This window comes from Lepidochelys olivacea (genome assembly GCF_965140295.1).
Source record: "Lepidochelys olivacea isolate rLepOli2 genome assembly, chromosome: 7".
NCBI lineage: Eukaryota > Metazoa > Chordata > Testudines > Cheloniidae > Lepidochelys > Lepidochelys olivacea.
Genome location: NC_140417.1, coordinates 91,201,407 through 91,228,659, shown reverse-complemented (window position 1 = coordinate 91,228,659; position 27,253 = coordinate 91,201,407). Strand labels below are relative to the sequence as shown.

The 27,253-nt window shown below is 39.3% G+C and overlaps 1 protein-coding gene across 3 annotated transcripts in view; it reads left to right on the top strand.

Moving 5' to 3' along the window:
• The window catches only part of RNLS (renalase, FAD dependent amine oxidase), a 155,722-nt gene extending 137,891 nt beyond the window's left edge, over positions 1-17,831 (top strand). The window contains exon 6 of one of the 3 annotated variants that reach the window (XM_084633620.1): positions 14,997-17,831. In XM_084633620.1, the coding sequence (XP_084489746.1) occupies positions 14,997-15,149 (153 nt within the window). In that variant the 3' untranslated portion in view covers positions 15,150-17,831. The remainder of the gene's footprint in view (positions 1-14,996) is intronic. The other 2 variants (XM_084633618.1, XM_084633619.1) reach the window with 2 other exon arrangements.
• The last annotated feature ends 9,422 nt before the right edge of the window (positions 17,832-27,253 follow it).

The window sequence follows — 27,253 nt, the reverse complement described above, 5'->3', positions numbered from 1 at the left end:
ACAAAGGCACTCAAAACAGGAGGTGAGGACTGACTTTAGTACACATGTTGTTAATAGGTTCATAGATTTTTTAAGACAGAAGGGTCTATTAGATCATCTAGTCTTGTATAACACGGATCATTCAGTTTCACCCCTTTGCCCCTGCATTGAGCCCAGTAACTTCTGTTTGACTAACTCCAGAAAGGTATCCAGTCTTGATTTGAAAACATCAAGACATGGAGAATCTACCACTTCTCTTGGTAGTTTTGTCAAAAGGTTAGTCACCCTCACAGTTAAAATTTATGCCTTATTTCTCATTTTGAATTTGTCTGGCTTTAATGTCCAGCCATTAGGTTCTTGTTCAGCCTTTCTCTGCTAGATTAAATAGCTTTCTACTGGCTGGTATTTTCTCTCCGGGAAGATACTTATAGATTTTAATAGTTCCTTTTCAGTCTTCTTTTTGATAAAGATTAAACTCTTTAAGTCTCTCACTCTAAGGCATTTTCTCCAGCCCTTGAATCATTTTTTGTGGCTCTTTTCTTCACTCTCTCCAGTTTTTCAACATCTTTTTTAAAATGTAGACACAAGAACTGGGTACAGTATTCCAGTATTGGTCTCACAGATGCTGTGTACAGAGGTAAAATCATCTCCAAACTCCTATGTCCTACTCTCCTGTTTATACATCCTCATTAGCCTTTTCCCCACAGCATCACACTGGGAGCTCATGTTGAGTTGCTGTCCACTATAATCCTTAATATAATTAATAAATTATTTTAGTTAAGTATAATAAATTAGATAATGTATTAATAATCTAATTTTATTTAGATTCTTCTCTTCTACATTATCTGATGTCTATCTAGTTCTCACTTCAAGTGGAGGGGTATGGTTTGAGGGGCTATTTAGATTAGGTGTGCTTTAAAGAAAGACAGGTGGAGACATGGTGACTGGATCAAGGAAGAGCTCACAAAACAAAACCAGCTGTTGAGCTAAACAAAATAAACCCATCTTCCATTGCATTATTACAATAGAATGCTATTGTAGCATATTTTGCAAACTTCATTTAATTGTGTTCATACATCACAGTGCTCTTAATTGTAATATTCTGTTTAACTGCTATATGATGGAGTTTTATCATGGGGCTGTTGGTGGTATAGATCCATATGTATTGTGTATGGTGTAATTCTGGTTTATTTCACCATGAGAATGTGTATTAAGTAAAGGACTAAAAAAAGGCATTTAATTTCATGGTACTGAATAGAATTAACAAGTACATTCTCCAAGATAATTTATACCTTGTGAGCCCTTGCAAAATGCGTTTTCCCTGAGGGTCAGATTTTTTTGGGGAGGTGATAAAATCCACACACACTGCTAAATATTTTATATAGAATGAAACAATAACAATTATTTTATAATAATGGACCTTACTTTGCATAATAGGCTCTTTTTCTCATCTTTCTAAAATACTGTATTTTGCCATTATCTTTTCTATGTCCTGGAATTTGTCCATTTTTCAGTAATTAAAAATTAAACCACAACATAAATGCTATTATATGCTCTGCCCATTTTTTAGAAGTTGCTAGATTCAAAGATATAAAGTCCCTAAACAATTTACAACTCTACCCACTCCCCTCTCAACATCCAGTGACAGATGGTTTCACTCACAAGCCATAGCCTTCTCTCCAATCACCAATCATTTCAACCATTCCCTTTCTCATTTTATACAGTTCAATAATTTTTATATTGTTTCCCTGTAATTTTAATAGATATAACAAGAACTCTGATATTATCATGACTTCTCTTTTAGCGTTCTACAGTAGTTAAGTTTTCATTCTCAGGCTGAAATTGGAGCCTAATGTTTCTGGTATCAAAATATTTATAAAATACATGTTTTGTTCATGTAAATGCTGCAGAGTGACAGCAATTTTTTTAAAAAATGAAAAAAGGCTCACTGGGTTGGATTTTCTGGATGAGACCAGGGTTTTAATCTTTGATCAAACAAAAAGTATGTCATTAAAACCAAAGGACTATATCAAGCATACCCACTTTTAGGCATACTCTTGACCTTGGCAATTGAAATACTCAGGATAAGTTTCAAGAGAAGATATAAACAGGACCAGTACAAAACAAACTCATTTATTTCAACACCTTTTTAGTTTATATCGCCATTCCATAGGAAGAATTATCATGAGACTTTAACATACTAGGAGAATGTAGAGAACTCTCAAATTTGAAAATAATGTTGACATAAAACTGAGCTATTATCTTGATAAAACTCCATCCCTATATCAGAAGGAGGGCCCCATACAAATAATCACTACTCAAATTAAATACCTGAGTACAGAAATCACTAATTTCCTTAAAATTAGCTTTATTTTAAATTATGATAAGCTGCTGCCACCAAAGCAAAAGGAAATAGAAAGATATATGGGTCTTCTCCGTGACTCTTTTAGGCAGGATTTGTCCTGCTTGTTAATTAAATACAGAAGTTATGTCTTTCATATGGGCCAAACACAATCCAGGATTAAAATGAAGACATTACAATTACCCATAGAGGATGAGGGATTAGTGCTTCCAAACTTTGACTGATACTACTTAGCAGCACAGCTACACTTCTGTATCCCATGGTTTAATTATGATAAGACTATATTAGCATCTAGAATCAAAGACTTCCCTATTCAGGATGTCTCTTTGATAGAGTCGCTTTACATGAGGGGTGCGGGGGTGTGGAGAATAGCCTACACAATATGGCTAGAGGATGGCTTTGATGACCGCTTTCTGGGCAGTGTCTTTTAAAAAAGTCCAGAAATGTCCAGCATTGTTACATGCAGAATGGGGTGACTTACAAATATGGACCTCAAATACATTGTTTTGATTAAAATATACAGATTCAAATGATCACCTTGTCTCATTTGATCAATGCAAAGTCATATTTAAAAGGTTGAATGCTCACCGTTCTCTCATCATTTACAAATTAGAAACAAAAAAAATTCACAAGGGGAAAATGAAAGATTGAATGAGCAACATACAAAGCCTGTCCCCCTACTAGCCCTTCCTCCATTGTTTATGCTTGATGACATTGACCTATTAGAAAAACTTTGAAATAACTACTGACCTGAATGGAAACATGATCTCTGGCAGGGTATACAGTACACAGACCAGACTAAATTATTTCTCGTGTTTAATATTAGATGATGGATTATAATTTGCTGCAAATTCCCCTTAAAGAGTTGCCTCCTGAAAGGAAGGTGCTTTTCTAACCTGCTAATAATGTAAAACACAAAAGGATGGGGTTTTCTTTTGTAGTTGGTCCACATTGGAAAATACTGGAGGTATTCTATGCCATAAGGTGTTTACATAACAGAGGGTTGGATGGATGCATTATAAATGCAGCTCATACTCATCATCATATTCTTTTCAGTGTCTATGAATAATTGAGCTTGTTAGTGCTTTTTTTAATGCCTCCTAATTGGTCAAAAGTGTAAAAGTGACGCAGATTTGGTTGCAATGGGGGAAAAAAAGTTACCCAATAGTGAGATGTTCTTTACTTTTTTAATTGTTTAGATATTTTACTTTTATATTTTTCTATTTTTGTTAAGGGCATGTTAATACTGTTGATGATATTACTTAATATTGTTGGGCTTTTGTCCCCATTAAGCCCATGATTTGGTCATCCAACTTTGATCCTTAATTTGACCCATAGCATTCTACATCGGCGTGATTACTATGTACATTCTCTCCCCCCACACACTTATTCTATTTGCTCAGTTAAGACACGTCCAATGAGAATTATATTCTGCAGAGTATTCATTTCTCTTCCGGTTAATTACTGAGTTAGTATATGTGACCTTCTGTTGTCAGCAGCAAATAAAAAAACATAAGGGGTGAAGTTCTGATCATACTGAAGTCAAAGAGCACAGATCCCATTGATTTCAGTGGGGCCAGGATTTCACTAATAAACTGGAGCTTACAATTGTACTCCAAGGTAACCTGGGTCAACCAAAACACATTTTTGATCCAAGAGAGTTTAGACAGTCAAGAAATGATGGAGGGGAAAATTGCATCTTTCACTTTTTTCCTCCTTAATCTCTAGCATTATTTTCCTCATTTCTACCTTGTTATCTCCCAAATTTCTGTTGTTCTTTGTTTTTCTTTTATTTGTCTCTCTCTGGATTATTTTCTTTTTCAACTCCTCCAGTCTTATTTTTCCTTCCCTCCCTCCTTTCTCTGGCTACTTTTTTCCCACGCTCCTCCTCTGTCTGTTTCTGTCATCAACTTCCAACACAGTTCTTATCTTCTTTATTCCCTCTCCCTTCTCTTCCGGCTTGATTTCACTTATTTTAAGTCCACGCTGCCACTCCTGCATTAGCTCTTACAGTGCTGAATAACTGCTATGAGCTGCTTTGAGAAGTAACAATTTCATACAATACGGACATTCAATCTTGTCACATACAATGGAAACGTGTTAGAACAAGGTGTAAAAATGTGAAGCATGGTTTAAAAAACCATCATGGTCTTTTACTATGTTGTTTAACACATTAATACCATTAGTCAAGTTTTCCTGGCATAAAACACATTACCAAAAATAAACCCTCTTTCCCCCTCCATGAATTCCAAGTACCTTGAAATTAATAGACACTGACTAAATGAAATTTTAAAAACATTTTATTTCAGTAAGTGTTGGCATCATCTGGATTCTCCCACTGACATGGTCATTTTAAATTGGATTTTCCCTGCAAGGTTGCCAATTTTAAACTCCCCAAATATTCTATTGAGTTGTTTTTTTTTATCAATTGGTGTATTATATAGGATTGGGAAAAGAGGTTTATGGGTTTCTATTACTGGGATACTGAGGAGCAGCTACATAGATTTAATATTATCAGTGGAGGAAACTGGGCAATGATTGAACCAATGCTCTGTAGCTATACCCTATTTGATGTTTCAATGTTACAGACATTTCCTGCTTTGCAAGATTTGCCATCTGAACTCTTAAATGTTATAGTACGTTTATGTGAAGACTGATTAAGTCATTTTTTAGTTAACGCTTTTTGTGGCACATCTCCCATCATGCACTGAATCTCATCTTTTGAAGGGATTTCCTCTTGTCTTCTACAGTGCAGCCTTGGGAGAAGTATACGGATGTTTAGATGTCTGTGGGTACTAATTATAGTCTGTACGGAATGGGAACTGGACACCTAACTGCCCTTTGTGCCTTTGAAAGTTTCCCCAAAAATATTTTGTGGTATCACTGACATCATTTAAACATTTGGAACCTTTTTAAAAGCTGAGAGTATTGGCTATGCATGGGATTTCTTTTTAAAAAAAACTGCTCCCTTGAATATACTCTGCTGCATCTCAGTGAATAGTTGTGTCTTCTTCCTTGGCATAGCATAGTTGTGTTTTCATTATAGGGGAAACTAAGATGCCTACTCTTCTCTCCATGTACTAGAATTTCCACTAAAATTAACTGGAGTAACCTGCGTATGTAAGGGCAGAATTGGACCCTACAATTTCTAGCCTTTCATATATGGGCATGGTGGTATGCTGAGACACTGAAATTAAAAGGGAGTTGTAGTTTTACACATACAGGTAGAATTGGGGCTTTAGTGAGGAACGTATTTGATTATTTTTTTACCAAAGCATTCACTTCTGCAATTATGTGCTCTTTTAATCGTGTTCTGATAGTTAAGTGACAGAAGTAATACACGTTTAGAAAAAAATAGTCATCCCAGTGTTAAAGAAGGCAAATGTGCTTTGCTATACAAGGCTGCTTTAAAAAGAAAAAACAAATAACCCAATCTAGATTTAAAGACTGCAGATTGAGCCTGCAAAGCTTGGTACTTAGAAAAAACATCTTTTTATTTGATCTGGAAGTGACTGAGACACAATGAATCTGGAATCTCATAATGCCATTTTTATAGTCACTTTTCAGAGTAGAACCACAATTTCCCTAGCTAAGCTATATTTATTTGATGGACAGTAAACTAAAGGGCTGAAATTGTGGCTTTTCTGATAAAGCTTTCAGAAGCCCTTTTGTGTCATAATTTTCCCTCCCCACTTTGATAACTGTACCAAGACACACTATACCAGCATAAATACCTTTATGCTGATGTAACTGCCCTCACTAGAAGGTTGCACCTATTTAACAAATTCAGGTATTTTACTGATTTAGTTAAATCAATGCAAAAACTGTATGGACCCTTTGTTTGGACAGTTATTTGCCCTTCAAAGCAGTTGCTAATCACAATAAATTGTAACAAGCCACATTTATATTGCTAGGAATGATCAGAGTGGCTTGGTGACTAGAGGCTTAGACTGGGACTCAGGTGACAGGAGTTCTATTCCTGGCTCTGCTGAGTGACTAGGGGCAAGTCACAATACCTCGGGTTGCCTCAGTTTTCCCATCTATAAAATGTGGATAATGACACACTGGCCTCCTCTGTAAAGTTCTTTGAGACCTACTGATGAAAAGTGCTGCATAAGAACTATGTATTATTATATTTATTATGTATAAATTCTGTGTTAGTTTCCTTGACCTCTTCACTCCTTATATTGTTCTTTTCCTATAATCCTGAAGACCTTCAGTACCTCCCAGCTAGAGAAAATTACCATATGATCCAGTGATAGATGGTTACCATATATATAAATATATTCTGGTGTTTATATTCTTTGGATTTCTGCTTTGTGAGATGAGACAGGTTATTAGGACATAGGTGAGATCTTATCCTTCTTTGTTTGCATAACCCAGCGTGATTCTTGTCTTAAAGCATTTCAGTGTGCTGCGGTAGTTTGTGGGTTTTTTTGCCTTATGGTATTGGTTGAAGTTTACATTTTTATTAATTTTTAAGTAAAAACAATATACAGTACCAGGACTGTCAGTCATGAGTCCCCAATGTGATGAATACAGTATAGTAACAGATGATGAAGATTGTTGCAGGCACTCAGTAGGGATAGTAGAAAATCTGCATCTAATATCTCTACCTAGAGTGGACTTCTAACAGATTGGAGCCCATCATGTGGGTTATAAACATATAATTAACTATAGCTCTTTCTTGATCCTCTTTCCGCAGTGACAGATAACCAAACCTGCTCAGTGAAAATAACAGTTCAGCTTATTTTAGTTTAATATTTGGCTAGGGGAAAACTGAGAAGGTTCATTAATCTACGTTCTCTAAGAAGATATTGATAAGAGTACTGAAATCTTTAGAAACAGTACTATAATGCCAACAGAAACTACTATATGTAGAAATGCTCCAACAGAATGACAAGCATGGAGCCCCCTATTTGTGTGGGGGGATACAGTGAGCTGCAATTTAGGAAACCTAGGTTCAAGAACATGCTTGGGCTCCTAGACTATAGGCAGCAGAGATGAAAGTTTATAGAAGTGTCTCATTTGATTTGCAGTGTACTGCTCTGGGGAATGAGAAGGGTAGTTCAGATATATTCTAAAGCACATAACAAAAACATACACTGGACATTTATTAAGGATCTGCTGTCTAAACCTCAGGCAATAAAGAATTAAGGCTGCCACTCTGTCCATAATCTGCTGTACTGGGCTATATGTTAAAGAGATTGAAAGCGAGTCATTTTTCCTGAATAATATGCCTATCAGACATCCAGCTGTGTGTGAGTGACCCTTCTCGCTAATGTAAGAAGCCATGCCTAGCTCTCTTCCTCAAGAGGATTGGTTATTGTAACGCACAGTTTCTGAGGGAGGGACTAAAAATGAGGAAGGACTGAAGAGAGAAAGGAGAAATTATGTGGGAACAAGAGTGGTTCCTAGGAGTCCAGCTCCCATCTTTGCTCTCAGGGGACAGCAAACAAACCTCACTCAGCCCATTTGGGTAGATGCCATCCTACTGATAATGGCAATAATAAGGATTTTATAATACCTCTCAGGTAGGGCCCCAGGCCACAGTTCTGAATTGATAGTATTACATATATGAGCCCAAAATTGTAATTTTCTTTCTCAAGATGTTGAGAGATTCTAGCCACTCATGGGATACATAAAGCAGGGGCTGTAGAGAAGAGACTGGGTGAGCCCACCCTACCTTCACATTCCTTAAATCCCATACCTTGCACTTCCGGAACCTGGACTAAGGGAGAAAATGTTGGTGCATTGATTGGTGGAGGAAACCCAAAAAAGGTATAGGTGGGGCAGGCTTTCTCGGTGGCTGGTGGTCTGGGGACAGACTTTTTATTTACTTAATACTGGCGATATACTCAGCACTGAACAAGGCACAAAGCTAAAGACTGTTGCTGTCCTGGTATGCTGTGCATCTGAAATACAAACACTCGGAAGGAAAGATGCACTGTGAAGACCAGAGGAGGGAATAACTTAGATTGGTGATTATTATTATGGGGGTGCAACACACTGCAGCTTGTGTGCAGTCCTCAGCATCCCTGGGAACATTCTGTGCCTCTGTTCTCTGCAGGCAGATTGCCTGCAGAGACTGCCATTAGTGCAGTGCCCCTCTGCATACCCCTTGAGCAGCTGTGGCTTTAAAAGCTACAATCTGGCCCTACATTACGTTTCAGGGCAAAGCAAATTTTTTCAGCCAAGTGAGCCCATCAATATGGGGTTTTTTAACGGTCTTACAGATCCCTAACTACACTGGCAGTAGCAGATGTCACTATAATACAGTGCATGATTCATTATCTACTGTATTCTTTGCCATCCAGAGAGGCTGCTTTTATCTGGGCTTGTTTTTCGTAGGTTTGGAGGGGCGGGGGGGTTAAGAGATGGAATGGAGTGAAATCAACTGGCTACACGATGTTGTGGCTTAAAACAGTTTCATAAAAGCAGATTCCTTCTGTTATTACAAAGCTAAAGCTGCTGCATGGCCATATTCTGTAAGTGATTTGTAGTGTACTATACCCCATGGTTTGTTTGAACCATAGCCATGAAAGGAAAATAACCCATACTAATGCAGATGAAAGCCCTACTGAGAATTCACCAATTTACCACATCACCAGTTCTTAGCTGTGGGTCACCATTACAAGGTGAATTACTAGAGTCTGGCAAGGGATTTCAGTCAAAATTCGCACATTTAAAACAAATGTCAGACTGCTTCATAGTTTGCAGCTGCAAGGACCCAGGCTGAGAGACAGGGAATGTGAAAAATCACTTCCTCCTCCTACTGCTGCTCTCATCACTCCTCCCAACTCATGCCTGGGCACCAAAGAAGCTGACGCACATAACAATCAGTTGAGGAAATAGTACTCCTGTATGCAGCACGCATTAGCACCCCAACCCAGCTTTCCCTAAGCCCCCTATTAGCTGTGGTCCATCCAATCAATCACTCTTCCGTAAGTATTTCACTGTCCTACACATGTAGGAGACAAATATTATTATAGGATGTCAAGATTCCTCCCCCACTCTGAACTCTAGGGTACAGATGTGGGGACCTGCATGAAAAACCTCCTAAGCTTATCTTTGCCAGCTTAGGTCAAAACTTCCCCAAGGTACAAAATATTACACCCGTTATCCTTGGACTGGCCGCTACCACCACCAAACTAATACTGGTTACTGGGGAAGAGCTGTTTGGACGCGTCCTTCCCCCCAAAATACTTCCCAAAACCTTGCACCCCACTTCCTGGACAAGGTTTGGTAAAAAGCCTCACCAATTTGCCTAGGTGACTACAGACCCAGACCCTTGGATCTTAAGAACAATGAACAATCCTCCCAACACTTGCACCCCCCCTTTCCTGGGAAATGTTGGATAAAAAGCCTCACCAATTTGCATAGGTGACCACAGACCCAAACCCTTGGATCTGAGAACAATGAAAAAGCATTCAGTGTTTTACAAGAAGACTTTTAATAAAAAATAGAAGTAAATAGAAATAAAGAAATCCCCCCTGTAAAATCAGGATGGTAGATATCTTACAGGGTAATTAGATTCAAAAACATAGAGAACCCCTCTAGGCAAAACCTTAAGTTACAAAAAAGATACACAGACAGAAATCGTTATTCTATTCAGCACAATTCTTTTCTCAGCCATTTAAAGAAATCATAATCTAACACATACCTAGCTAGATTACTTACTAAAAGTTCTAAGACTCCATTCCTGTTCTGTCCCTGGCCAGAGCAGCATACAGACAGACACAGACCCTTTGTTTCTCTCCCTCCTCCCAGCTTTTGAAAGGATCTTGTCTCCTCATTGGTCATTTTGGTCAGGTGCCAGCGAGGTTACCTTTAGCTTCTTAACCCTTTACAGGTGAGAGGAGCTTTCCCCTGGCCAGGAGGGATTTCAAAGGGGTTTACCCTTCCCTTTATATTTATGACATAGGACTTGATCCAAATCCCACTGAAAGATTCCTATAGATTTCAGTGGGCTGTGGATCAGACCTACAGACTTCACAGTCATTTTCACAGCAAATAACTATTACCAATACTTTGTGTCTATGTGCCTATACTGCAAATGATCATTGCCCCTCCCCCCCCCCAAAATACCTATTTTATAATAAAAAAATATTTAAAGGTAATGAAACATGAGAGAGAGAGCACTGTATAGACAAAAAAGAACATTCACTGACTATCACAAGACATTGAAAATTTAGAATCTGGGCGGATTCCTATGCAGGATTGTAATATGACAATTTTACAAATAGTGAAGAGAGAGCAAACAAAAAGAGAAGGAACGTGGGTGGTGGGAATGGAGAGCAAATTCTATAAAACAGGTAAAAGCAATGCCATATGTCGGGGTGGCCAACCTGTGGCTCCGGAGCCACATTCAGCTCTTCAGAAGTTAATATGCGGCTCCTTGTCTAGGCACCATCTCTGGGGCTGGAGCTACAGACACCAACTTTCTAACGTGCCGGGGAGTGCTCCCTGCCCGACCCCTGGCTCTGCCACAGGCCCTGCCCCCACTCCACCCCTTCCCATGCCCTCCCCTGACCCTGCAGTGCCCTCCCTCTTCCCCCCCAGGGCCTCCTGCATGCATCGGGAGGTGCGGGGAAGGAGGGGGAGGTGCTGCAGCAGGCTGCTGACATATTACTGTGGCTCTTTGGCAATGTACATTGGTAAATTCTGGCTCCTTTTCAGGCTCAGGTTGGCCACCCCGCCATATGTTAACATTATTTTCAAGTATTACAAAGTGTAGTAAAATATATACAGTGTGATAGAGAGATCTATATAATGTAAAGCATAACTGCTTATTCAGTTTTTTGCCCAGTGATGCATTCTATTTAATATGCAAAACTATTGCTCTCTAATCTTGCCAGAAAGTGTATATAGAAGTGTCATTCTTAAATTAGAATTACATTGCTGTTTCAGACATGCAAATATCAGATGGATCATTATGAAGGAATGTGCCATGGCTCGCATGGATAGCGTTGATCAGAAAATTGTGATGAAAAATAAATTTCAGTGAAAAATTGAAACAAAAATTTTCATAGTCAGAAAATAGGGGGAGGATGGAATCTTATCTGTACTCATGGCATTTCCCTCCCACACTACTTCATCCCCGCTATTTTCCAATGTGGGACACTTCAGTTGTGTGTCATTTTTACATTTATGATACAAATGCTGATATTAATTCTTTGTTAATCTGTCATATTATATACATTTTTACAAAAATAAAAAGTGTAAAGTTTTTTATGTTTGCCAGTCTTTGTGATAAGAAAATATAAAATAATGCAGCATCACGAGTGATAAGTAGTATCTTCATCTGTAACTGATGTTAAGACAAATGTGTCCTATGAGGTCTGTGTGTTTTCCCAACAGCATCCTTGACTGGTATCCCATTTTTCACCTGTTGCCAGAATAGCATTCTGTGGTTTACATTATGTACAGTACAACTACATGGTTGTTTGAAGCTGCTGTCACTTATAAATAACACCTCTGCTTACCTCAGGGATGGTTTTGTATACTCCAGAGGGAGTTTGCATCCACCTCTCCTCAGTTAGAAAAGAGTTTAGTCCAATGCAGATAAGGGAAGTAAAAAAGTTGAAAGTGCCATGGAGATCCTCACATATATTATTATTTATTTCTCAGTACCATAAAAATACACAACACTTTATGATGCAGATGAAGAAAGACTGAAAAATAAGCATGTTTAAGGTTTCTAAACTAGTTGGACATGAGAAAGTGAGATGAAGATGCCCTTTTAATAATTCAGTGTAGTTTCTTTTATCTGTGCTGGAAGTTTGTTAAACTCTAGACAGAAAGTTTGAACTCTTGACATAGATCTGTGGTTCTAGCCTTTTAAAGAGACTGGACAAATTCCATATCTATAAACATGTAAATAGTTATTGCCATTTGCATCAGTGTTTGTGCTGGTCTCTGCTCCGTTTGTTTATATTACTCTGTGTTTCGGTAAACAGGCCTATAGATGCTAAAATAAGTACCTTGGGAATTCCACAGAACAGCCTTTTCCCAAAAAAGAACACACAATGAACAAGTTAGAAACACATGTGAGCCACATTCCACCCTAGATTTCAGAGTAGCAGCCCGTGTTAGTCTGTATCCGCAAAAAGAAAAGGAGGACTTGTGGCACCTTAGAGACGAACTAAATTTGTTAGTCTCTAAGGTGCCACAAGTATTCCACCCTAGGTTACATGCACATGACTCCTCACTATTTACAAGGTTCTCAGGTCCATTCTGACTTGCCCAGGTCAAAGCACGGCTATGGAACCAAATTTTTTATCTCAGATACACATAGGGAGTTAAAGGGAGATTCATGCATGTCTCTGTATTTAGCCCTGTCAAGGTCCCTCCCCCACTCTGAACTCTAGGGTACAGATGTGGGGACCTGCATGAAAAACCTCCTAAGCTTATCTTTACCAGCTTAGGTCAAAACTTCCCCAAGGTACAAAATATTACCCCCGTTATCCTTGGACTGGCCGCTACCACCACCAAACTAATACTGGTTACTGGGGAAGAGCTGTTTGGACGCGTCCTTCCCCCCAAAATACTTCCCAAAACCTTGCACCCCACTTCCTGGACAAGGTTTGGTAAAAAGCCTCACCAATTTGCCTAGGTGACTACAGACCCAGACCTTTGGATCTTAAGAACAATGAACAATCCTCCCAACACTTGCACCCCCCCTTTCCTGGGAAATGTTGGATAAAAAGCCTCACCAATTTGCATAGGTGACCACAGACCCAAACCCTTGGATCTGAGAACAATGAAAAAGCATTCAGTGTTTTACAAGAAGACTTTTAATAAAAAATAGAAGTAAATAGAAATAAAGAAATCCCCCCTGTAAAATCAGGATGGTAGATATCTTACAGGGTAATTAGATTCAAAAACATAGAGAACCCCTCTAGGCAAAACCTTAAGTTACAAAAAAGATACACAGACAGAAATAGTTATTCTATTCAGCACAATTCTTTTCTCAGCCATTTAAAGAAATCATAATCTAACACATACCTAGCTAGATTACTTACTAAAAGTTCTAAGACTCCATTCCTGTTCTGTCCCTGGCCAGAGCAGCATACAGACAGACACAGACCCTTTGTTTCTCTCCCTCCTCCCAGCTTTTGAAAATATCTTGTCTCCTCATTGGTCATTTTGGTCAGGTGCCAGCGAGGTTACCTTTAGCTTCTTAACCCTTTACAGGTGAGAGGAGCTTTCCCCTGGCCAGGAGGGATTTCAAAGGGGTTTACCCTTCCCTTTATATTTATGACAAGCCCATTTATGTCAAATTAGTAGGTTCTGGGATGGCAGTGTGTAAAGAAGCCTGCATCAGCCAACATGCTGAAATGGCTTATACCACAAACATTCATTCATACCAAAGGGCAATTCTGACCTTAGGTTTTAGAAATGTGACTAGACTCTTTGACATGCTATACAAATAATATCTAACTAGTTGCCTGGTATTCTCTTTACAGTTTTCAGAAAATTAGTCTGCACATGCTATCGCAAATCCAAAAAGTCTCCCTTTTCTCTTGAATTGATTTTACAATTCTTTGAAGAGTGAGATATTTCTACTCTTAATACTTAGTGCAGTTCTATCTCTGAAGACCACAGTCACAAGCAAACACACACATACACACACACTCCTAAGTATAGTATTTATTTGGCTGAAAGTACATTGATTTTCTAAATAAAGGGATTGTATGGAATTATAGCAGTACCTGCTCATGCCCAGGACACAAAAGTCCAGAGGATGTCTCAGTTACAAATTTCTATTTGTAGTGGTGTTCGTAAGTGGCCATGAAAATTTTCTGCAGGTAGGAAACTAGCATGCAAGGATTCAGCCTAACTAGGGCGGAATTATTTTTGAAATATACAGTTTACTTTCTTTTCTTTTTTTTAAGAGGGCCTATAAGAAGCTCTTACTTTAAAAAAATTAAATGAATGTTTATGCATTTGGGAGTCATATTACAGAATAATCTTAAGCATATTTACCCATTAGTCTACAAATCATAACAATCCTTAGCTCTTGTGTTTCACTGGTAGATCTCAAAGCACTTTACAAAGGAATGGTCAATTTTTGTAGTTGAGAAGAAAATGTCGTTTGTTTCTCACAATCAATTATTTGTCTTTTTCATGCATGATACAACCTCCCTGGATCATTCACAAGGCCTTTAGCCTGTCCATGTTTAAATCCCTCTTGTAGATCCACTTCAGCTGCACTTCCTAACAGTGAAACAAGTTGACATCTATGTAAATTGCTCACTGTCATTCCCCTAACTTGCATCTAATTGTCTCTGTCCTTTGAGCTCCTCTGAGCAGGGACCATCCCTCTTGATTATTTGGAAAGCCCATAGCACATAATAAACATAATCATAAATAATTAATATTATAATAATGTGGGGAGGAGTATATGAATGATCTAAGGTCATAGCTAAGTGCTTCCTAAGGGCCAAATGGTCACTGGCACTACTTATGAGAGTAAGGTGATCATATAGTTTGGCTATAAAGTATTTTCATGAGCAAAACCAAAATGTCAACATTGTGTGTGATATTTTGGCCCTTATTGCCAGAATCTGATACAGTATGCAGAGTAATAAATATTTGCGTATCCTTCTTCCCATATATATATATATATATATATATATTTTTTTTTTTGCAGGTTACAAAAGCCATCCCCAGTTGTCCAGGACAAATGACTCTTCATATGAAACCTCTCCTGGTGTGTGGGGGCGATGGATTTACTCATTCCAACTTTGATGGGTGCATAGATTCTGCCATATGTATTGTGGAGGCTTTAAAGACTAATTTATAAAGCTGTTTACATATCATTTTAGTTCTATGGTGAATGTTACCATGATGTTAAATTTTAGTGTATTGTTGACCTGATTGGCCTACATTTTACTTTAGAAAAAGCATCAAAAATTGCTTATATCTGTTTGAATGGAAATAAATTTTGAGGACCCTGGAATTTTGCTGTTCTACGATAAAGGAAACTTTTCTGATGGCCTGATTCCACTATCTTTTTGCCCATTGATTTCATCTGGTGTTACAAGCTGAAAAGGTAAAAGATACTTTTGAAATGTCATACTGGACAACGCAGTACCTTTAGAAAGGCCCCTAGGCATGTCTGAAAATTTTACCCTAGGAATACACAGTATTGTTAGCTCTTGATCTTTGCCCAAAACTCTCAATGAGACCCGTGCGCATAGGTGCTGAAACTGCGGGTGCTGCAGCAACTCCTGGCATGACGTGGTTTCCATTATAAACAGGGTTTACAGTTTGATTCAATGGCTCTCAGCACCCCCGCCATAAAAATTGTTCCAGCACCCCTCTGACTGGGAACCCAGCACATAGAACCTGTATAACAAGTGGCTGTAACCGTTACAAGCACACTTTTCAGATGTTGTTGCCAAAAGTTGAGCTGCTAAATCCATAGTTAGGTACCTAAATAAGTGCCCTTTTTCCCCCAGAGGTACTGAGTACCCAGCAACCCCCAGTGAAGTCAGTATTTTTGAAAAATCAGGCCATTTATTTAGGTGCCTAACCTGACTTGGGAGCCTAACTTTAGGCACCCATGTTTGAAAATCTTGGCCTACATCAAGAAGTTCTTCAGGAGCTATATAGTACATATTCCGAATAAAATCCTTTCCTTACTATCTGAAGTCATGGAGGTGACAGAGTAGAGTAATATCACCACCTAGTGTGTCCCCCAGATTAACCAATATGAACCAGCCCCCCCCCACATCTCAGAGGGACCCTACTACCACCAGGGGAGGGAGGGAACACACACAGCCCACAACAACTACAAACCATCCAGCACCAAGAAGGGGGTGGGGCATCACATGGGGGTTGGCCCTGCCTGCATGCTGTGGCAAGAGCCAACACGTTAGATTAGGACCCAGGCCAGCCCTGCAGGATAGGAGCTGCTGTGGGGTGAACATGGAGGAGGCTCACTCTCCAACACCCCCAGGGGCAGGACCTGATATCCCACACCCCACTGGGGGAACACACACAGCTCCAGTTGCCATACTGCATAGGGCCCAAAATTATTTCACCCAGCACTGCCCCCAACCATCCAACATACGTTTGACAGGTCATCCAGGTGCAGAGTGGAGTGAGTAAGGTTGATCACTGGGGCTCTGGAGAACATGGGGTGGGACACATCTCACTGCTTTTCTAAAAAGAAGCAGAATGTACTCACTGCCTAGAGTCAGCTGCATTACCCACTGGGCTAGTCAAGGATCTGAGTGTCTCTCCAAGGCAAAAGATCACGTCTGTGGAGCTATAGTGTGCCAGCCAGGGTAGTTGCTGCCTACATGTCCCCATCGCTGTCCTCATCCCTGCCCCCCACACTGTTACACTGCAATCCTACCATGCAGGCAAACAGTGGCTCCCTCTCCCCTCACTGACACACTTGTGCTGCACAGCGTTGGGCCCGAATGTAATAGAAAATCCAGCATCCAGTGCAAGATGACTGATAACATTATTATTTACTTAATTAGATCATAATCTGCTTTTTGTGTTTCTTAGGTGGTATATTTATCTTTATTTATTACTAGTCAAGTAACACTGGCTTTAAATTCAGAAGATGTTACTGACAGCTTTCTGCAAGCTCAGAGAAGGATTTCTTTCTTTGCTTCTAGAGATGAAGTACCAATAAAATGTGTTGCCTACCCTAAAAGTGGTGCAACCAGAAATAAACAGCCTGTACATGTGAAAGGAAGAAAGAAGAGAGTGCTAGAAAGAATACAGGTGGACATACAAATGTACATATCTCATGTCACTAGATTTGTTACCTCATAGGATTGTCTAATATATACTTTTGCATCTGGGCTGTAAACACTAAGTTGTAACACCAAGTTAACGTCAATGAATTTAACTAACACACACAGCCAATTACTGGACCAGAAAAGAGATACACTTAAAATAGTTCAATATTTGCCAGATTAGTGGTTCAGAGAATAATGTATCATGCCTCAGTTCTTTGACCCTTTGCTGCCTGAAGAGAAGTTGATTCTTGATCCTCTTAAACAGAGCGCACTCTAGCAACTATAGAAAAGGTACAGAAGCAGCAACTAGAGAAGAATGTGCCATTGCTTTAGTGGATAACAAATGTAAAGAAAAAGTGTATAAAAGGACGTCACCGAGGAGAATTACATAACAGTGTGATAACAATAATAAAGTTGTGATGGCTTTCCAGGTTCAGAGTTAGGATATGTGGAATAGCTCAGTGGTTTGAGCATTGGCCTGCTAAATCCAGGGTTGTGGGTTCAATTCTTGAGGGGGCTATTTAAGGATCTAGGGCAAAAATTGGGGATTGGCCCTGCTTTGAGCAGGGGGTTGGACTAAATGACCTCCTGAGGTCCCCTGCAACCCTGATATGCTATGATACAGTAGCTACACTAAAAACATTAAAACTAGGGCTGTCAAGCGATTAAAAAAATTAAACGTGATTAATTGCACGATTAAATAATTAATCGCAATTAATTGCAGTGTTAAACAATAATAGAATACCATTTATTTAAATGTTTTTGATGTTTTCTACATTTTAAAATATATTGATTTCAATTACAACACAGAATTCAAAAGTGTACAGTGATCACTTTATATTTATTTTTGATTACAAGTATTTGCACTGCAAAACAAAAGAAATGGTATTTTTCAATTCACCTAGTACAAGTACTGTAGTGCAATCTCTTTATCATGAAAGTTGATTTTACAAATGTAGAATTATGTACAAAAAAAACTGCATTCAAAAATAAAACCAAGTAAAATTTTAGAGCCTGCAAGTCCACTCAGTCCTACTTCTTGCTCAGCCAATCACTCAGACAAACAAGTTTGTTTACATTTGCAGGAGATAATGCTGCCCGCTTCTTGTTTACAATGTCACCTGAAAGTGAGAAAAAGGCGTTCTCATGGCACTGTTGTAGCCAGTATTTAAGATATTTATGTGCCCGACGTGCTAAAGATTTATATGTCTCTTCATGCTTCAACCACAATTCAAGGGGACATGTGTCCATGCTGATGATGGATTCTGCTCGATAACAATCCAAACCAGTGCGGACCAACGCATGTTCATTTTCATCATCTGAGTCAGATGCCACCAACAGACTTGATTTTCTCTTTTGGTGGTTTGGGTTTTGTAGTTTCTTTTTAAAACTTCTTTAAGACTTGCTCTTTTAAGAATTCTGAAAGCATGCTCCACACCTTGTCCCAATTAGATTTTGGAAGGCACTTCAGACTCTTAAACCTTTGGTTGAATGCTGTAGCTATCTTTAGAAATCTGACATTGGTACCTTCTTTGCGTTTTATCAAATCTCCAGTGAAAGTGTTTTTAAAATGAACAACATGTGCTGGGTCATCATCCAAGACTGATATAACATGAAATATATGGCAGAATGCGGGTAAAACAGAGCAGGGGACATACAATTCTCCCCCAAGGAGTTCAGTCACAAATTTAATTAACACATTATTTTTTTAACAAGCGTCATCAGCATGAAAGCATGTCCTCTGCAATGGTGGCCGAAGCATGAAGGGGCATACGAATGTTTAGCATATCTGGCACCTAAATACCTTACAATGCCGGCTACAAAAATGCTATGCAAATGCCTGTTCTCACTTCCTGGTGATATTGTAAATAAGAAGAGGGCAGCTGCATCTCCTGAAAATATAGACAAACTTGTCTGAGCAATTAGCTGAACAAGAAGTAGGACTGAGTGGACTTCTAGGCTCTGAAGTTTTACATTGTTTTGGTTCTGAGTGCACCTATGAAACAAAAAAAAATCTACGTTTGTAAATTGCACGTTCACGACAAAGAGATTGCACTACAGTACTTGTATGAGGTGAATTGAAAAATACTATTTTTCATTTTTACAGTGCAAATATTTGTAATCAAAACCATATACACTTTGATTTCAATTACAACACGGAATACAATATATATGAAAATATACAAAAACATCCAAAATATTTAATACATTTCAATTGGTATTCAATTGTTTAACAGTGCGATTAAAACTGCAATTAATCAAGATTAATTTTTTTAATTGTGATTAATTTTTTTGAGTTAATTGTGTGAGTTAACTGCGATTAATCGACAGCCCTAATTAAAACACATATAATTTAAGTAGCCACGATTAAACTACAGTAAACTCTAGATTTAGATACTTTGTTTTGATAGACCATTTATAGACGTACAATGGCAGTGATATTTCTATGTATACATTTAAATAAACAACTAATTCAATAAGACCAGACCTGAAATAAATGAATAAAAAATTGTCTAATTTCTTTGAGAAATAACTGTCGAAATGTCAGATATTTTTAACCTACTCTAGTTCTGTGAAGTCATGTTGTAATTGGTCAGACATTTTGTGATGATAGGGTAAATTTTTAGGCCCAAATTGTGAGCTCAACTGTAAAAAGTACATGAACATTCATACAGTCACAACAACAAATGAGAATGGGAAAAGATACTAATGGGAGATAGAAAGCCTGAATTAGTCCAAACAAAAAGGCTCACTGATATAAACTTAGGGCTGTGTTAAGATCATCCTTCATAAACAAGAAAATGTGGCTTCGGAAATTAATGAACCAAAATTGATGTGTCGGATATTAGGCCTAACTGGTGGACAAAATAATGAGGAGATGGGAGATTCCACCCACCACTCACTTTTGGGTTCCTTAAAGAAAAAGAAGAAAAATAGAGACTGGGGGGTGGGGGGAGGACAGGAATGTGAAAGTACAGTTGGAGACTACTGGAGAAACTTTGCCGTCATGGCTGCTATCCCCACCATCTGGGGATCCCGGATCAGGATAACGAAAGGTGTCTTGACTAGACTGGGCCAGAGAAATGGACCCAGATGATATCTCCACCTCTACCAGCTACAGCCGAATCCCAACCACCAGCTGGGATGAAATGGAATTGGGCTTTACAATAGCAGCAGCAGCTACCTTCTTCTCAAGACAGTTTATTACCATCTAAGAGACTGTCAAACAAGGGTGTTTTTTCTTCCAAAACTCTCCAGCTAAACAGAAAGGGAACTCGGGATGCTGTTAAAATGAAAGCCTTATTCAATGTTTTACATTTCAAATATTCTTCCTTCTTTTCTTTATCTTTAATAAAAGATTAAAATAATTTTAATGGTGCATTTGCCATGGTAATAAGCAGGCTGAGGTCTCTGTATGCCAAACCGCACATCTTGTTTAGCACGGTTTAATGTTGGACAGTGATTGGGTCATGTTGACACCTTTGGCCATATATTAAATCTACATGAATACAACAGACATTCCCTACTGAAGTTAGACACTTATTTTAAAATTTTATTTTAGTTAGCCCCTCCACTAAGGCTATGTCTACACTGCACTTTCGTCGGTAAAACTTTTGTTGGCCAGGGGTGTGAAAAAGCCTGACCAACAGAAGTTTTACCGAAGAAAAACACTGGTGTGGACAGCGCTTTGAGAGTGTCTCCCGCTGACAAAGCTACCGCCCCTCGTTGGGAGTGCTCTCTCCTGCCAACAAAGAGCGGCTACACTGCGTACCCTACAGCGGCTTGGCGGTAGTGACACGGCTGTGCCGTTGTAAGGTGTGCAGTGTAGATATAGCCTAAGTCGTATTTAGCCATTTGGAAGTATTAGGTATTCTTCTGGTTTGCAGCAAGAAAAAAAAATGTCACTCTGAGAGCAGACAAGGTGGGTAATATCTTTTATTGCACCAACTTCTGTTCGTGATACAGACAAGTTTTTGAGCCACATAGAGCTCTTCTTCAAGTCTGGTAAAGGCACTCCCAGGGTCACAGCAAGGTGGAATAGATTGTTTAGCATATTGTAAGGGACCGATCAAGGTAGAGTGGCCTGTTAACACCTCTGCAGGCATAGGACAGTTGGTGGGTGGAGACTGCACGTATGTACGTAGTTAGTATATATTCTAAGAGGCCACTCTTCCTACTGTTATTACCTCACCCACCTTGTCTCTCAAATATCCACTACAACTGCACTGCATACTCTCAAGCCAGGCCTATACGATAAACTTACATCGATATAACGACGTTGCTCAGGGATGTGAAAACTCCACATCTCGTAGTGATGCCGTTATACCGACCTAAGCCCAGGTGTTGACAGGAGTTCTGCCGTTGAGCTAGCTACTGCCTCTCCGGAAGGTGGATTAACTACACCGAAGGGAGCAGCTCTCCAAGCAGCAGAATAGCGTCTCCACTGAAGCACTACAGCAGTACTCGCACAGCTGCGTGGCTAAGTGTAGACCTGCCCTCAGAGCACACATATTAGCCCATGTGTCCAAGAAGTTACTACCACTCAGACTGCTTTTTCTTAATAAGACCCTGCATCTTTTGGGGGTATCTGAAAGCTCTGACAAGAAGCCAATATCGAATACAACAATGAAATCACTATGGTTTCTTTCTTTAATAGTGTCCGTTACTAATGTTACATTGTAAGTTACACTAAACCTAAACATTTTCTTAAACTTTAGCTTTTATGAAGTATCTAAATATGCTTCATAGCACTTCTGCTTTTAATATCAAAGTATTTCTGTTAGGTATATCTATTTAAACAAACAAAAACCTGGACATGTGCAGCACCGTACAAATCACAAAGGAAGCCAGACTTCAAATGGTCCATGTTGTTTAAAGAACAGGAGTACTTGTGGCACCTTAGAGACTAACCAATTTATTTGAGCATAAACTTTCGTGAGCTACAGCTCACTTCATTGGAGGCATATTATGGAAAGTGTAGAAGATCTTTTTATGTACACACAAAGCATGAAAAAATACCTCCTCCCACCCCACTCTCCTGCTGGTAATAGCTTATCTCCCACCCCACTCTCCTGCTGGTAATAGATTATTTAGAGTGATCACTTTAGATAAGCTATTACCAGCAGGAGAGTGGGGAGGGAGGAGGTATTTTTTCATGCTTTGTGTGTATATAAAAAGATCTTCTACACTTTCCACAGTATGCATCCGATGAAGTGAGCTGTAGCTCACGAAAGCTTATGCTCAAATAAATTGGTTAGTCTCTAAGGTGCCACAAGTACTCCTTTTCTTTTTGCGAATACAGACTAACACGGCTGTTACTCTGAAACCTGTCATGTTTAAAAGACCATTGAGACCAAGCTGTGGAACTTTCTCATGAAACCTATTGCCAGGAATAGTGGAAAGCGTTGTAAACGTGCCCATGTCACTCTTGGAGGAGCAACGCATGGACACAACACTTCAAATTCCAAACAAGAACTTCAAAAAAATTAAAAATACAGAGCAGCTGCAAAACACTGATCACTTTTGAAATAAATGTATTCAAGTGAGAAATGAATTCAGTTGTTACTTGATTTAATACACACTGACTAGTAAGCACAGTCTTAGTTGAAATGAACCTTTGTGATGCAGCGTTGAAGAAGCTTTATTTATAAACTGGTTTCAGAGTAACAGCCGTGTTAGTCTGTATTCGCAAAAAGAAAAGGAGTACTTGTGGCACCTTAGAGACTAACCAATTTATTAGAGCATAAGCTTTCGTGAGCTACAGCTCACTTCATCAGATGCATATCGTGGAAACTGCAGCAGACTTTATATATACACAGAGAATATGAAACAATACCTCCTCCCACCCCACTGTCCTGCTGGTAATAGCTTATCTAAAGTGATCATCAGGTGGGCCATTTCCAGCACAAATCCAGGTTTTCTCACCCTCCACCCCCCCACACAAATTCACTCTCCTGCTGGTGATAGCCCATCCAAAGTGACAACTCTTGTAAAGTTGTCTTGTTACCAACTTGGAAATACTGTTCTGCGATTCAATCAGGGTACATTCTCTCTTCAGAACAGGAATTCCTTAGAATTTATTTTCTCCATTAGAATATGATATCACCAGAAATCAAGAGCAATATAACATGGTTGTTAAAATGGACTTCGATTGAAATATATGAATGGTGTATTTGAAGACCAATTTCCTTAAAAGCTGAGCGATTTTGAATTGGATGGTTTTAACTGGGAAGGAAATCACTATCTCACGGAGGAATATAAATCCATTCACCCTTCACTTTTTTTTAAACATAATTTGTCACATCAACTTTAATTACCAAAGCCATTTGTTTTAACGAGGGCTTTTCTCCCTCACATCCCGTCTCCTTTTTCATCCTGTATTGAAGCCACAAAATGCTGAATTTGTGACTTGTCAATAGTTTCCTCTGCAACAAACCATGGAGTCATAAACACAAGATAATGACTTCACTGCATTTTCAAGCAGAAAGAGGAACTGAACTACAAGGGGAAATGCCCTAATTAGAAAGCACACCTTACATAGTAGTAAAGGGAATCCAGGAAAAGTAAGCACCCCCCTCTGTATTCCTTGAGCACCCAGATCTCCAGCTGAATTTATAAGGAGCTTGGGTGAGCAAAGAATATAGTATGCCTCATGTACCTGTACTCAGCTATGCTGTCCTTTCAATTTTGCTTTATGCAAGCCCCTTTTTAAAGGAATCTTTGTGAAGAATGTTATGGAGTGAATGCAGTTACTCAGAATTTGATTAAGTAAACCGCCTACATTTATATATTTAGAACCAGTTGTGTCATTAAATCTCCAATAAGGAAATTAAAGTACCAAAATCCAGACCCTGCTGCTTGGAAGAAAAAGAGAGAGAGCGATATTTATATTGTATCACCATACAAGAATTTAGGTATTTTCCCTTCCTTTATAAAATTGTTTGCCCTAGAATTCTTGTGAGAGTCAGCAGTCATTTCTGACTAGGATCAGCTGTACATGTATCAGTTACACGTAGCTGGCAAGCAAAAATTTTGCACTGTTAAAGGAAGATGGTTGCTGTATAAAGCTGTTCTTAGAAATTAAGCAACAGAGAAAGTGCTGAGAACAGGAATATCCTCAGACAATTGTATTGTGTGGAATTGCCAGCTAAGAAATGACGCATGACGAGGGTTGGGTTGAAATCTGATAACTGCATACCTCTGTTGTGTTGTATGACAAGGCCACATACTGCCGGGACTTGATAAAGTGTAGTTGTCATAATTTAGGAGAGGGGGGAAAGTCTATTTTGGTGGGGAAAGGTACTTTGTATTATTATGTATAAACAAAAAGATACAAAGTAGTTGTATCTATAGATAAATTCATCACAGGTATCTTATTCACTAAGAAAAAAGATTTTAAATGGTCATTAACGTTAGTGTTCATTCTAGTCAGTTTAATTAATGAAATTTAAAGTCTTTGGCCCATTTAAGACCCTAAAGCTCATAATAGCTTTTATCACAATGTGTAAATCAAAGTAAGACCTCAATCATGCGGAGACTTATGCACATGCTTAACTTTACATGTGTATAGACATCAGTGAATCTACTTGTGCGTACCCATCTTCGCAGGACTGTGACCTATGTTACCACTCAGGCTGACGAAGTAGTCTGTGTTGCAGCATCTGCTCAGTGGTGTCTCAAATTACATGCTCATACTACATTGCAGTAAGATGGTAGCTCTTACCAAGAGCCACCAACATGTACTGTTTGTTACAGGCATGCTGAAAACAATCACAACCTGAAAATGATCCGGAACATGAATTTTGAATATACAGTATGTCTTTGAATCTTGTACTCCTCTGCACCTGTAAAACTGAGGAAGCACAGAGCCACAGAACTGATCTCCCCTTTCTGAGTCATTGCTTTGACCTCTTTGGGAGACAGGGCCAGTGCCAAAGCAGAACAGCCAGGCATCATGAGAGGTACTTCTAATAGAAGGCGGAGATTGGCAGGAATATCAGGGGCAATTCAGACAGCTGGACCTGTCTGCACTTCCCTCCTCTCCAGAGCCTACTCATTTCTTGTCTCTGCTGCATAGCCATTGGTTGACCATGCATTCTTACATGGTAAGTTATACTGCTGCATGTAGGGAAAATACCATGTAAAGTCACGTGTTGCTTAGACACCTCTACCTTGTCTCTTGCAATGTACCCACAACAATGCAGCTATTGTGTAGAGACCACAGAGAGTAAGTGTAGCTACACTATAGGGGAAGGATATTACCACATAGTTGTCTTTCCCCTCTTTGTAACCCTTAGCCCCTTTCTGACGATGTCTGCTTCCTTCCCCACTGTGCAATGGAGAGGAACAGATAGCTATCATTTAGTAAATACATTTTTAAGAAGCTAAAAACCAAATTCTGATGTCATACAACCATTCACAACTCCTGTTGACTTCAGTGACTCAAAGGTATGAGTTGCAGTGTGCAAAATCTTTCCAATAAAATTGAAAATCCTGAAATTCAACATTTTTGCATGTTGTTAAGAACTGTAAAACAGGCTCATTTTTGTGGAAAATTTTGCTATGATAGGCACATTTCTTAGCAAAAAGGGAAGTGTTCCTCGTACAAATGGGACCCTTTGTCCAAGTGAGGATGGATTTGAAGAGACAGGCTAACATTTGCTTTTTCACTTATTTTTGATTGGAAAAGAGCCATCTCATTGAAATGGCAACTAAAGCCAAATCTGAAACTGTTAAATGCAGAACATTTTGTACAAAATCCTGGAAAACAGAAACTGAGAAGATAATACTGCAACTACTGTGGTTTTTCCTTTGTGAGAGTGAGACCTAGTATTTTGAAAATCTCAACTATCAAGAGTAAGTCAAAAATCTCCCCCAAATGAAATAATTAAAATTAAGATTGCTAATTGTGGTAGCAATGCCTTCTATTAGAGACAGACTAGAATACCGCAAGCCAAAGATAGATAAGGGGAAATGATTATGATCCCATCCTCCAGCAATCTGATTACTATGGTCATTATTAGACCTCAAAATATCTGATTGCTTTTATGATGAGATTACTGGTTCTGTGGATGAAGGGAAAGCAGTGGATGTATTGTTTCTTGACTTTAGCAAAGCTTTTGACACGGTCTCCCACAGTATTCTTGTCAGCAAGTTAAGGAAGTATGGGCTGGATGAATGCACTATAAGGTGGGTAGAAAGCTGGCTAGATTGTCGGGCTCAACGGGTAGTGATCAATGGCTCCATGTCTAGTTGGCAGCCGGTATCAAGTGGAGTACCCCAAGGGTCGGTCCTGGGGCCGGTTTTGTTCAATATCTTCATAAATGATCTGGAGGATGGTGTGGATTGCACTCTCAGCAAATTTGTGGATGATACTAAACTGGGAGGAGTGGTAGATACGCTGGAGGGGAGGGATAGGATACAGAAGGACCTAGACAAATTGGAGGATTGGGCCAAAAGAAATCTGATGAGGTTCAATAAGGATAAGTGCAGGGTCCTGCACTTAGGACGGAAGAACCCAATGCACAGCTACAGACTAGGGACCGAATGGCTAGGCAGCTGTTCTGCAGAAAAGGACCTAGGGGTGACAGTGGACGAGAAGCTGGATATGAGTCAGCAGTGTGCCCTTGTTGCCAAGAAGGCCAATGGCATTTTGGGATGTATAAGTAGGGGCATAGCGAGCAGATCGAGGGACGTGATCGTTCCCCTCTATTCGACATTGGTGAGGCCTCATCTGGAGTACTGTGTCCAGTTTTGGGCCCCACACTTCAAGAAGGATGTGGATAAATTGGAGAGAGTCCAGCGAAGGGCAACAAAAATGATTAGGGGACTGGAACACATGACTTATGAGGAGAGGCTGAGGGAGCTGGGATTGTTTAGCCTGCAGAAGAGAAGAATGAGGGGGGATTTGATAGCTGCTTTCAACTACCTGAAAGGGGGTTCCAAAGAGGATGGCTCTAGACTGTTCTCAATGGTAGCAGATGACAGAACGAGGAGTAATGGTCTCAAGTTGCAGTGGGGGAGGTTTAGATTGGATATTAGGAAAAACTTTTTCACTAAGAGGGTGGTGAAACACTGGAATGCGTTACCTAGGGAGGTGGTAACCTTCCTTAGAGGTTTTTAAGGTCAGGCTTGACAAAGCCCTGGC